Raw genomic sequence first — 13,682 nt, forward strand, 5'->3', positions numbered from 1 at the left:
CTTGGTTCTCTTGGCTTCTCTTGCATAGCACGCTCTTGGGCAAGGACTTTTGAATGGAATAAGAATTCTGTTGGCTGCCCTTGGTTGTAAGAGAACTTCAAATGGAAAAAATCTCATTCATGGTAATAAAATTTTTTTAATGCACTTAGTTATTCCTTATAGTGTTTGTACTTGATTGATAAAATTTGTATAGTAGACTAGTTGGCATGTTCTGAAGCTGATGGCCCTATATAATACACCAGCACTTACTTAGTTTCATGCACTTTGGTTGAATTCTTTTAATGATGAATTGTAACATTCCCACACACAAAAGAGCAGGTTGAAAGCTACATTGTAGTACAATGCAATTCCAACCGACACTGTTAGCTGTCTTACTTCACATGAAGATTCTTCAACGCTATTGTTAATACTTTTGAAAGATTATTTAGTTAAATCTATTTTTCTTTTCAAATTTCTGATGGCCCTTCCTTCTGCTAGCTTTGAGCAGTTGTGCATCAATTTTGCTAATGAAAAGCTTCAACAACATTTTAATAAGGTATTTTATGACCCTGCCTATGTCCTTCCTCAGAATCACAAACATATTTGATTCATTTGTATTTTGAATTTCTTGATCCAGCATGTTTTCAAGATGGAGCAGGAGGAATATAAAACAGAAGAAATTAATTGGAGCTACATTGAATTTGTTGATAACCAAGATATATTGGATCTTATTGAAAAGGTCTAAACTTCTAAAACTAAAAGAATCTATAGTTACATTTGAAATATCCCCTGTTATTTGTGGTGATATGAATGCCAATTTTGTATTGCTTGCTCACATTTTCTTTTAGTTTTCATACCAGTGTGCACATATAATGAACAAAGGTCTTGACATGCCTGTGGCATGTGCCCGTGAAGTTTGCTACATTCTGTGTTCATAAATTGTTTCTGCACAGAATATGATATGGTAGTTATATTTGATTTACCTTTACCAGCTTTGACTAAACTTTTCAAGGTTTTCCTTTCTCCCTTCTGATTGTGGTAGGCGCCTATATCTGTAATGATGTTTGTAGCTTTGCAATATATAGCAATTGTTTAACATATCTTGGCCAGAGTGCTAAACGAAATCCAGAATAATTTTAAAATTGAAACAGAGCTAAAGGTGTTGGTTATCTCCCATTGAATCTAAATAGGGCATAAGTTGATTTGATGCACAATTTTCCTGTTGACAATAGTTTCTAAATCGTACTTGCCATTTTACGGAAGTATCATTGCTGTAGTTATGCTATAACCTTGATCTTAATAGTAATGTGCATTTTCTATAAAAACGTAATCCATATAGCACTGGTTACAGACGTACACTTATGAGGAGGAAAGTTGGTACATCCTTCTGCTTTCTGATGTACATGTAATGTAACTGAACATTTGAACTTCTGAAAAAGATGGTATATCACTGCATGTGTTTTCTTTTCTCTAACATGTATCACTGAATGTGTTTTTCTTGTCGGAATCTTTCCTCCATTTATGTTTCATGCTAGCATATTATCTAAATATATGAAAAATAATTCAAAGTAACTGTACCTTTAATCACTGTCTTTAACATTTAGAAGTCTTTTTTGGCATGTGTCTGAGTGGATATTTGACTTAACTCGCATATTCTATTCAATATCATCTACTTATATTACCAAATTTGCAGAAAATGACTAGTTGCATCCTTGTCGATGGCATCATTGAATATATATCTAATGCTGAAATTTTATTTGGTTTCATCTATGTGTGGATTTATATAATTGTGCTATTTCTTTTTTTGTTTTGCAGAAACCAATAGGCATAGTTTCACTTTTGGATGAAGCATGGTAGGATTTTTATACTGTGTTATCAAACACTTAAGAGTTCAAAATTCTAACTCCTTTCTAGTCTTGTTAAACAGCATGCTTGGAAAATCAACACATGAAACTTTTGCGATGAAGTTATTTCAGAATTTAAGAGCACACCCGAGACTAGAAAAACCAAAGCTCTCAAAGACAGATTTTGCCCTGTCGCATTTTGCTGGAAAGGCATGTCCTGTGAATCACATTTCTTGTAAGCTATTCTTAGCATTTTGTTGCTCTGACTAGGTTAGAGCATGTGGCAATGAATGGTCTACTTTTTGTAGGTGACCTACCAAACTGATTTATTTTTGGAGAAGAACCGAGATTATGTTATTGCAGAGCACCAGAATCTTTTGTCTTCTTCAAAATGCTCATTTATTTCTGGTCTCTTTGCTTCACACCAAGATGATCCATTGAAATCATCTTATAAGTTTTCTTCAGTAGCTTCACGATTTAAGGTATAGTGCTGCACGTTACTGTTTTCTTTATTTCCTCTGGGCATAATTGTTTGTTTTTCCAGATTTTTGCTTTACTTACTGTTTCTGGGTTATTTATCTTTACTGTTCTGGCCAGTGCACATTAGATATTTGTTTACAGCTATTTGTGTGGTACAAATAAATGTGTATTGCTTGCATGCTAACAATAAAGGGAAACAACAAAGAAACAGGCAAAAGTATAGTTCAAAATCTAGTATTTCATATATATAATTTTTGAACTTTTGCAGTCAAAGGAACTCATTTGAGTTTTCGTCATGAATCTCTCTCTCCCTCCTCTCCCCCTGTGTGTTGTGTGGAGAGTAATTCTTTGAAAGCCCCCAAGAATAATGCATGTTAATTTCAATTTTATTTTTATTTGATTATACTTATGATATGGTCAGTTATCTAATCCCAACAGCAACAACTCCAAGCACTAATGGAGACACTTAGCTCCACGGAGCCTCATTACATCCGTTGCATAAAACCAAATTCTCTGAATTGCCCTCAGAAGTTTGAAAATGGCAGTGTACTACAGCAACTGCGGAGTGGGGTTAGTTCCAATGATTTTCTGTTCTTACACCCTAATGTAGCAGTCTTTTGAAGTTTGATTCATTTCAATGATTTCTCCGTTCGGTTTAACTCATCTTTTTTTTTTTGATATTCTTCATTCTTGGAATCATTGTGCTACTAATTTAGTTTATTTATTTGGTTTCGTTACAGGGTGTACTTGAAGCTATTAGGATAAGTCTTGCTGGTTATCCCACAAGGAGAACATACTCTGAATTCATCAACCGCTTTGGACTTCTTGTGCCAGAACATATGGATGAAAGGTTATATGCTAACATTATTGTTGAGTACTTTAGAATGTCAGAATATGGCATCTCTCAGTAGTATAAATGTATTTCTGTCATATTTCTCTTTGGAAGTTTTACTATCACTTAATTATAGAGTAAAAGATTACCATGTACTTTTTTTCACTATTGCAGATTTGATGAGAGATCACTGACACAGAGGATCCTAAGGCAACTAAACCTGGAGAACTTTCAAGTAAAGTATCCTAATTCTATCCAGACTTGGGCCATTTTTTTTTTCTCAAATGCACCGCAGCGGTGCACATCATTATATTAAGAAGAAGAAAGAGGAGTCTAAGAAGACTCCCTACTAAGTCCATCAGGCCACGGTTCAGTACAAGAGAGGATTTGCCAATCACTAAAGGAAATTACAACAAGCAACATCGACACAACTCCTATGGCTAATACTATTGAGGCCTTCCACCCCCCCCCCCCCCCCCCCCGCCCCCCCCCCCCCCCACCCACCCACCCGGCATACACCACAACTTGGCCACATCCCTAATGCCCTGCAAATATAGCATTTAGATCAGTTGAAGCCCCTTCAAAAAATACATTCATTCCTGTGCTTCCATATCTCCCAAGCCAACAGCACCACTGAGGAGTTGAACCCCTAGTGATGATGCTTATAAACCTTGTTGGTTGCTGCAATGCTTGGCACTTGTAGAATAGAACAGAGAGATAGGAAAACACCACACACCCCAATGGGGGGGTGACCTTCATATATATATATAGCCAATGTGGCAGGATGTACATGCGTGTACATGCTTTACATAGCAGGTGCTAATCACACTGATTGTGTGGTTGCCTATTATATACTTGCCTAATATACACTTGCCTAATATATCTATCAGCCTCCCGCAGTCGAAGCGTCAGGATTCCGGATGCAGAGACTGAACCGAAAATCGTCAAACAGCTGAACCGGCAAACCCTTTGTCATGATGTCAGCAAACTGAAAACGTGACGGCACATGGAGAACTCGAACCTCGCCGAGAGCCACCTTCTCACGGACGAAGTGGATGTCAATCTCGATGTGCTTGGTATGGCGGTGGTGGACCGGGTTGGCTGTCATGTAGACAGCGCTGACGTTGTCACAGTAGACAACTGTGGCGACCTTCAAGGGAACATGAAGTTCCTGAAGGAGTTTGGCGAAGCCAACAGCACTCTGCAACCACGTGAGCAACAGCCCGGTACTCAGCCTCCGCACTGGACCGGGATACCGTGGTCTGCCGTTTGGACGACCAGGACACCAGACTGTCGCCGAGGAAGATGCAGAAGCCTGATGTAGAGCGGCGGGAGTCTGGGCACCCTGCCCAGTCAGCATCGGAGTATGCAATCAGCTTGTCGACAGGCCCAGTGCCGATGTGGAGGCCAGCCGACAGGGTGCCCTTCACATACCGAAGGATGCGCTTGATCAGCGCGAGGTGAGCTTCGCGCGGGTCATGCATGAAGAGGCACACTTGCTGGACAGCATAGGCTAGGTCGGGGCGAGTGAGCGTCAGGTACTGGAGAGAGCCGGCGAGGCTCCGGTACACAGCGGGATCAGCGACAGGAGCGCCCGCCGAGGCAGAGAGCTTGGCACGAGAGTCAACAGGTGTCGACGTCTAGTGACACTCGGCCATGCCCGCCTTCTGAAGAAGGTCCACGGCGTACTGCCGCTGGCTGAGGAAAAGGCCGTCGGAGGAGCGAGTGACGGATATACCCAGGAAGTGATGTAGTTCCCCTAGGTCCGTCATGGCGAACTCGGAGTGAAGGCGGTCGATGATGTGTCGAAGCAGAGCGGCCGAGGAAGCCGTGAGGACGATGTCGTCGACGTACAGCAGCAAGTAGGCGGAGGAGCCGCCCTCGGTGTAGATGAAGAGGGAGGCGTCGGTGGCAGAGGCGACGAAGCCGAGCTATCGGAGAAACGTGGCGAAGCGTTGGTGCCACGCCCGAGGGGCCTGCTTGAGGCCGTAGAGGGAGCGCTGGAGGAGGCAGACGGCGTCGGGTCGTGCCGGGTCGACGAAGCCGGGGGGCTGCTGACAATAGACCGTCTCATGCAGGTGGCCATGAAGAAAGGCATTCTTCACGTCCAGCTGATGGATAGGCCACTAGCGAGAGGCCGCGATGCTGAGGACGACCCGAATGGTGGCAGGCTTGACGACGGGGCTGAACGTCTCGTCGTAGTCGACGCCGTAGCGCTGGGTGAAGCCGCGGACGACCCAGCGAGCCTTGTGACGAGCCAGGGTGCCATCAGAGTGGAATTTGTGCCTGAAAATCCACTTGCCGGTGACCACGTTGGCGCCGGGAGGACGGGGAACGAGGCGCCAGGTGTTGTTGTCGATAAGGGCCTTGTATTCCTCAGCCATGGCCGCACGCCACTGGGAATCGGCAAGACCCCCCCTGTAGTCACGCGGAATGGGCGAGGCAGTGGAGTCGGTGGCGACGTGAGCGGCCGGGGGGAATCCGTACCGATCGACAGGCCTGAGGGAACCTATCTGGAGGCGCGTCACAGGCCGGCTCGGGGGCGGCGGAGGTGGTGGCGGTGTTGGAGCAGCCACCACAGCCGGAGGCGACGGAGGCGGCGGTGGTGGTGGAGCAGCCACCACGGCCGGAGCCGGGGCCGGCTGTTCGGAAACAGCAGGCGCCGGTGAAGAACGGGTCGGTGCAGCTGGAGTCGTACGCCGCCGGGTGTAAACCCGGAGGGGTGGAGGACCGACCGGCGCAGGCTGAGGCGCGGCTGGTGCAAGGATCGGGCCAATCTGGAGGATGGCCGGGTCCTCAGCAAGCTCCTCCAGATGAGCTCGACGACACGGCTGCTCAGCGTCGAGTGGCGACGGAGCGACTGCTGCAGTGCGTATCACCGGTGTGGTTGGACCTGCAAGAAAATCCAGAGAGCTTGGCAGCGCACTGGTGGAGTCAGATCGAAAGGGAAATGTGGTCTCGTCGAAGACAACGTGACGAGAGATGATGATCCGTCTAGTTGTGAGGTCGAGACACCGGTAGCCCTTATGGGAAGAGGGATAACCAAGGAAGACACAAGCGGTGGAGCGGGGGGGCAACTTGTGTTTGGAGGTAGCGGTGAGGTTGGGATAGCATAGACAACCGAAGACACGAAGAATGGCGTAATCTGGTGGCTGCTGGTAGAGTTGCTCATAGGGAACTCTATGGTGAATGGCTGAGCTGGGGCGCCTATTGAGGAGATAGGTGGCTGTGGTGAGCGCCTCGGCCCAGTATTTGGGTGGCATGTGAGCGTGAATGAGGAGGGTGCGTCATATATCGTTCAGAGAACGGATGATGCGTTCAGCCTTGCCGTTTTGAGAGGAGGTGTAAGGGCAAGAGAGTCGGAGGTGAATCCCGCTGGAGGCAAAGAAGGTGGTGAGGGCATTATTGACGAACTCAGTGCCATTATCAGCCTGTACAGCCTTGACAGGAAGGCTGAACTGTGTGTGGACGAAGGCGCAAAAGTTAATGATGTGAGTGGCTACCTCAGACTTGCGGACGAGTGGGAACGTCCAACAAAAGTGGGTGAAATCATCTAGGATGACAAGATAGTACTGCGCACCAGAAATGCTAGCGACTGGGGACGTCCAAACATCACAGTGTACAAGCTCAAAAGGGAGAGATGAAAGTGAGCTGGAATTACCAAAAGGCAGCCGCACATGCTTGCCAAGTTGACAGGGTGACATAGAGTATGAGCTGATTTATTACATGAAATGGAATTATTGTGCCTAAGCAAATTTAGAGTGGCAGCTCCTAGATGACCAAGACGATGGTGCCATAGGTCGGTGGAGGTGGCGAGGTTGGCCTGTGGCATGGCGGGGACGGTGTAGAGGCCGTCGGAGCTATTGGAGCGAAGAATCACGCGTCTGGTCTGCAGGTCCTTAACAGAAAAACCAAACGCGTCAAATTTGATAGTGCAATGGTTGTCACGAGTGAATTGGCGAACTGAAAGTAAGTTGCGCACTAGGGAGGGGACAACAAGAACATTGCTAAGAGAGAAAGGGGAGGTGCGGCCAGGTAAAAGGGAGTGACCAGAACAGGACACAGGCAATTGATGCCCGTTGCCAACAGTGATGGAAGGAGAGGAGGAGGGATGGCGAGATAGAAGTATACCATCCGAGTTGTGCATGTGGGAGGTGGCGCCGGAGTCCATGACCCAGCCGGAGTTCTGGAGCGCCATCTGGTTCAAGGCGGCAATTAGGCCGGCCTAATCCCACATCGGTGGCGGTGGAGGGGCAGCGAAGTGGGCCTACGGGTTGGCACCCATAAGCCCCTGGTGGCGCCTGCCCTGGGCATTGGGGTGCTGCCAGCCGCCGCCAGGGCGAGGGCCCTGCTGCCAGCCGCCATTTGGAGGAGGAGCACCGCCCTGGGGGGCCCACGGGGTGTAGCAGAACCAGGGCACCATGGGGCGGTTGCCCCCGTGTTGTTGACCGCCACCGCCGCCCTGCTGCCAGCCGCCTCCGCCGCCCTGTTGCCAGCTGCCGCAGCCACCCTGCTGCCAGCCACCTTGGCCGCGCCAAGAACCCTTCTTGCCGCCCTTGCCCTTCTTGCCTCCCCCTGAACCCTTCGAAGGGGCACCAGAAGGAGTGCCGGAAGTGGAGGAATGGCACTCGGCAGATGGGCAGCTAGAGCCGGAGGGGGCGACCATAGCGGAGGCCGCCGTGGTCTTCTCGTCGTTGGCGAGGCGCAATTCCTTGAGGGAGAGCATCTCGCGCGCCCTGGAGAAGGAGGGCAGCACGGTAGCGTTGGCGATGTCGTCGGCGGTGGCGCTGAAGCGCGGATTTAGGCCGCGGAGGAGACTGAGGACGAGCTGCTTGTCGTCGATGGTTTCGCCGACGTCCTGGAGGGCAGCGGCCTAGACCTTGAGCGTCTGGCAGTATTCGTCGATCGTCGAGTCGCCCTGCTTTAGGGAGTGAAAGTCCTCAAGCAGGAAGACGGCCCGGGGTGCGCGGTTGGAGCGGAACAGGGCTTCGATTTCCACCCACAGCTCGCGGGCGGTCTGGTTTTCGTCGGTGATGGCCAAATCAAGAACCGAGTCGTCGACGGTGTTCAGGATCCAACCGCGGACAGTGCACTCGGCAATTGGCCACGATGGATCATCAGCAGGGGGAGCAGCAGACTCGCTGATGTGTGGGAGGAGACTGAATTTCCCACACAGAGCCTTGAAGAAGGAAGCCCACTTGGTGAAGTTGGGATGCTTCATCTCCAGAGTCACCGGGATGTGAGTCTTCACGTTGACGGCGGTGTAGGGGTGGACGAGCACTGCCTGCGGTGCCGGGGTAGCGGAGCCGTCGGCGGTGTCAGCCATGTCGACCAGGTGGTGTGGCGCACCGACGGGAGAAGGGTGGACGGCGGCGTCGGAGTTCAGCCGCCGGGGAAAGGTGGAGAGGGGAGAGGAGCGGAAATAGAAGGCCGGGATCTGATTGATCACGTGGTCTTTGATACCATGTAGAATAGAACAGAGAGATAGGAAAACACCACACACCCCAATGGGGGGGTGACCTTCATATATATATATATATATAGCCAATGTGGCAGGATGTACATGCGTGTACATGCTTTACATAGCAGGTGCTAATCACACTGATTGTGTGGTTGCCTATTATATACTTGCCTAATATACACTTGCCTAATATATCTATCAGCACCAGGGAAAAATGAGATTTTTTCATATATATGTAGTGCGTAACTAGGGGTTCAGCACCATAATCTCAATGAAAAATGAGATTATTTAGCCATGGCCTGATGCTGCAGACGAACCAATGAAAAGACAGATCCAAACTTTGCTTGAGAACATACATGTAGTGGGTAACTGTTGTACAGTTTACTCCTGATCACATAGAGGGATTGCTCAGGATGATCATGACCTCGATGGGCTAAACAATCAGAAGTCCAACACTTTCGGGAGGCCAACCGAACAAAAAATCGGCCGTGAGGTGGAGCCGAACTTCTCCAAATTTCCTTCCATGGCTCGAATACAACAGCTCCCACATTGAAACGATGATAGGCTGATCTTGTCATGAACTGACCCAAAGGAGAAGACACCCATAAGGCCATAAGTGCTGATCCTCCACTCCAGGGGTGAGGTCAACCTCAGATAATATATCCCATACCCATATAGCTGAAGCTATTCAAATAAAGCCTCTGTTGATGAGCCATCTTTAATATCACGGATCTGAGTTTTATCTGTTTGTGCCTCCTGGTCTGTTCTTCGGTTGACAATGTCTCGTTGTATGCATACACAGAGATGGAGGAAGATGGACAAGGATTTCCCATGCAATCATTTTCATGCTGAAATAGTGTCCTGCTGCCATCCTGTACAGTAGACATTACTGAGATGGAGAACAATCCTATGATATCAAGTCCAGCCCATATGTGATCAGGCTGGGTCTTTTTAAGCCATAACCACCTCATTATCAATGCCCATCTAATCACTTCTAGATCAAGAATTCACAGTCTTCCAAGATCAATTGGTCTTTTGACCCATCCCCAAGCGACAAGGCAATGGCCTCCATTAACCTCTTTGCAACCTTTCCAAAGAAAAGTTCTTTGAATCTTGTCAATTGCTTTAACAACCTATTTAGAAAATTCCAAGGAAATGAGCTGATAAATAGGTATTGGCGTGAACATTGCACTGGCAAGGGTAGCCCTCCCAGCTAGATGCATCGTGGCCATTTCCCAACCAGGCAACTTGTCAGCAATCTTGTTAACTATCGCGTACCTCTTTTGTGTTCAGTTTATTTTAACACTAAGATAAGAACATTCAACTGCATTCACGCATTCAACTAGAACTTATGAATTCTCTGGTTGCCATTTTCTTTGTGTTATTGTTTTCTCTATTTTTGACTTTGTGTATTGTTTAGCTAAGATCTTAAGGACATAAGTTACTGCTCATGTCTTGAAACTAATCACCACCAAAAAACAAATTTATCACCACCAGGCAATTGTTACACAACATATCCCCACAGTTTTTGCCGCTCAAAAAAAAATTGTTACACAGGTTGCATATGATGAGAGGTGCTTCTATGTTTGACGTTTAGAGTTTTATAAAATTTGAAGGTAAACTGAAGGGCTGTTTATTCTTACTTGCCCCTTCAAGGGCATTAACATTTGTGCAACCCTGTTGTGATGGTGAATCATAGAAACACCTCTTGGAAGCGGCATTAATATAAACTAGTTTCATGGAAATACAATTTAATGGTGTATACCTATTTTGTGTCTGATTGTATTCTTCAGCTTGGCAGAACAAAAGTTTTTCTCCGGGCTGGTCAGATAGCTGTGTTGGACTCCAGACGTGGTGAGATTCTGGACAATGCTTCCAGGATTGTGCAGGGTCACTTTCGAACCTTTACTGTTCGCAAGAAATTTCTTTCGACAAGGAAAGCTTCTATTTCTATCCAAACATTTTGCCGAGGTATGGTGGATCTTTCTGTGGTTTTCATACTATACATTTAAATATTAGTTGTTGGGGGTTGGGGGGGGGGGGGGGGGGGGGTTAAACAAACAGGTCCTAAATTTTTTCTAGAGTCTAACCTCAGCTTTTCGCACGAATAAGCTTTTTTTATGTTATAAAATAACTAACCTGCAGTATCATATTATGTTTATTTGGTGACCTTTTTTAGACATGTTTGAGAGCAAATATGTCTCGGGATTGATAGATTGATTATCAAGAGTACAGGGTACAATATATATATATATAGGCAAGGATCCGGAGGGTTTATAGAAACACCCAATCAACGGTGATCCTTGCCTTATCAATCTAACTTAACCCCTAAGGCACTAGCCGCATGGGCCTTAACACCAGGCCCATAACAGCCCTATCGACACGCCCCCACAGTCGAATCGTCAGCCACTCTGCACGTTTAGACTGGACCTGAACTCCGAGAACACTGAGGTAGGCAGCCCCTTGGTGAAGATGTCTGCATATTGCGAAGAGGTGGGAACATGCAGAACACGAAGATCACCAATGGCGACTCGCTCCCGGACGAAGTGAAGATCAATCTCGATGTGCTTGGTGCACTGATGTTGCACCGGGTTGGAGGTCATGTAGACGGCACTGATGTTCTCGCAGTACACCAGTGTGGCGCGCCGAAGAGGGGCATGCAACTCTAGGAGAAGCTGGCGTAGCCAAGTTGCCTCTGCAACTCCGTTAGCCACCGCGCGATATTCAGCTTCAGCACTTGATCTTGATACTGTGTTCTGGCGCTTAGAGGACCAAGAAACAAGATTGTCACCAAGGAACACTACATAGTCCGAGGTGGACTTGCGAGTGTCCGGACAACCAGCCCAATCAGCGTCGGTGTAGACGACAAGATCAGTCGAAGTGGAAGGTCGCAGCAGGAGACCGAGGTGGAGTGTGCCCCGAACATAGCGAAGAATCCGCTTCAGAGCAGCGAGGTGAGGCTCTCGAGGGTCGTGCATGTGAAGACAGACCTGCTGAACGGCATATGCAATGTCTGGGCAGATGAATGTCAAGTACTGAAGGGCTCCAGCAAGACTGCGGAAGTCGGTAGCATCAGACACAGGGGGCCCCTTAGCGGCAGCAACCTTAGGATTGGTGTCCACTGGAGTAGAGCATGGCTTGCACTCAGCCATTTCGGCGCAATCGAGGATATCCAGCATGTACTGTCGCTGTGAGAGTAGGAGTCCATCACCACTTCGCTGAACATGCATGCCTAGGAAGTGATGTAGTTCACCAAGATCTTTCATGGCGAATTCTCGCTGAAGTGCTGAGATGATCCGCCGAAGAAGGTCTGATGATGAAGCTGTGAGGACAATGTCGTCAACATATAGCAACAAGTAGGCTGTGTCGGAACCACGCTGGTAGACGAAGAGTGAGGTGTCTGACTTGGCTTCAACAAACCCAAATAGACAGCAAGAAAGTAGCCATTCGACTATACCAAGCACGAGGAGCCTGCTTCAGGCCATAGAGTGATTTCTTCAGAAGACAGACAAAATTCGGATGAACTGGATCTTCAAACCCAGATGGCTGCTGGCAATACACCGTCTCAGTCAAATTGCCATGAAGAAAGGCGTTCTTCACGTCCAGCTGGTGAATGGGCTAGCGACGGGAGAGCGCCAAGGACAGCACCATGCGAACGGTAGCCGGCTTCACCACAGGGCTGAAGGTTTCATCAAAGTCCACACCGGGCCGCTGGGTGAAACCACGGAGGACCCAACATGCCTTGTACCGCTCGAGGGAGCCATCAGACTGAAGCTTGTGCTTAAAGATCCACTTCCCAGTGATAACATTGGCCCGGGGCGGACGGGGCACTAGATCCCAGGTGTGGTTCAGCAGGAGAGCACTGTGTTCTTCCTCCATAGCCGCTCGCCAATTGGGATCAGCAAGAGCGCTACAGAAGGTCTTCGGCACCGGAGAGAGTGGCACAGCATGGTAGGCAGCAGGCATCCGGAAGCCGCTCTTCGAACGGGTGCCCATAGAGTGCTGGTTGGCCACCGGAGGGACAGCAACCGTGCCCTTGGGCAGCGGGGCGGCTGCTGCAGGGACCGATGAAGAGGCCGCCAGCAGCGGGGCTGCTGCTGCAGGAACCGGTGCAGGAGTCGCTGGGACGACCGGTGGAGGTTGCGGGCGACGCGAGTAATGGTACGTGAAGTCGCGGGCCGAGCGAATCGGTGGAAATCCCGGTGGAGGCCCGCGGGGCGCCTGAGGAGGCGCAGGAAACCCTGCGGACTGCGCAGGGGACGTCGAGCCGGCGCGCAGCGCGGGCGGGACGTACAACAGCCGCGGGGACATGCTACTAGACGCGCTGGCCGGTGCTGGGGCCGCGCGAGGCGCGGGAGGGGAGCCGCCGGGGACCACGCGTGGCGCGGGAGGGCTTCCTGGCGCCTGCACCGTGGCCGCGCGTGGCGCGGAGGGGGTCGCCGGTGACCAGAGCGCAGGCGGGATGTAGAGCGCCGGCACCAGGACGTTGTCAGCAGCCTCGGGCGCCCTAGGCACAGTCACAGAAGGATTGGCAGGGGCGCTGGTGTCACCAGGGAGTGCCCCAAGCTCGGCCACACGAGGACCGGTAGGGGCAGCAGGAACATCGGAGGTGCTGGGAGACATGCCTGTAGGAAACAACGTGTGTGAGGGTCCAATAGGAGCTGGCACAACATCATCAGTAAAATCAAGAAACTCGAGTTCCGCTGGATTGCTGGGGCCATGACGCTCAGCAAAGGGAAAGGCCGTTTCATCGAAGATGACGTGCCTGGAGATGATAACTCTATTGCTGGAGAGGTCAAGGCAGCGGTATCCTTTATGGTGGGCGGAGTAGCCTAAAAAGACACATAGAGCAGACCTAGGAGCGAGTTTATGAGGAACGGTGGCAGACAGGTTGGGGTAACACTTGCAACCAAAGACCCGAAGATGATCAAACGTAGACAGCTTTGCGAATAGTGCAAAGTGAGGCGTAGAGAACTGGAGAGTCTTGGTAGGCAATATGTTGAGGAGGACAGTGGCAGTGGAGAGGGCCTCCACCCAATAGGAGGGAGGCATGGACGCCTGAAGAGCAGTGAGCAAACAACATTAT

At 49.2% G+C, this 13,682-nt stretch overlaps 1 protein-coding gene across 6 annotated transcripts in view; it reads left to right on the top strand.

Moving 5' to 3' along the window:
• Positions 1–13,682, top strand: part of LOC136526220 (protein OPAQUE1-like) — a 40,219-nt gene that overhangs the window by 10,584 nt on the left and 15,953 nt on the right. For 4 of the 6 annotated variants that reach the window (XR_010776534.1, XM_066518983.1, XM_066518964.1 and 1 more), the window contains exons 11-19: positions 478–535; positions 617–718; positions 1,795–1,832; positions 1,907–2,033; positions 2,132–2,305; positions 2,742–2,873; positions 3,044–3,153; positions 3,310–3,370; positions 10,390–10,567. Coding sequence is in view for 5 of the 6 variants with exons in the window: in XM_066518983.1 (XP_066375080.1) it covers positions 478–535; positions 617–718; positions 1,795–1,832; positions 1,907–2,033; positions 2,132–2,305; positions 2,742–2,873; positions 3,044–3,153; positions 3,310–3,370; positions 10,390–10,567 (980 nt within the window). In the remaining variant the exon portion in view is untranslated. The remainder of the gene's footprint in view (positions 1–477; positions 536–616; positions 719–1,794; positions 1,833–1,906; positions 2,034–2,131; positions 2,306–2,741; positions 2,874–3,043; positions 3,154–3,309; positions 3,371–10,389; positions 10,568–13,682) is intronic. The other 2 variants (XM_066518979.1, XM_066518972.1) reach the window with 2 other exon arrangements.

Source organism: Miscanthus floridulus, chromosome 2, assembly GCF_019320115.1.
Source record: "Miscanthus floridulus cultivar M001 chromosome 2, ASM1932011v1, whole genome shotgun sequence".
In the NCBI taxonomy this organism is placed as follows: Eukaryota; Viridiplantae; Streptophyta; class Magnoliopsida; order Poales; family Poaceae; genus Miscanthus; species Miscanthus floridulus.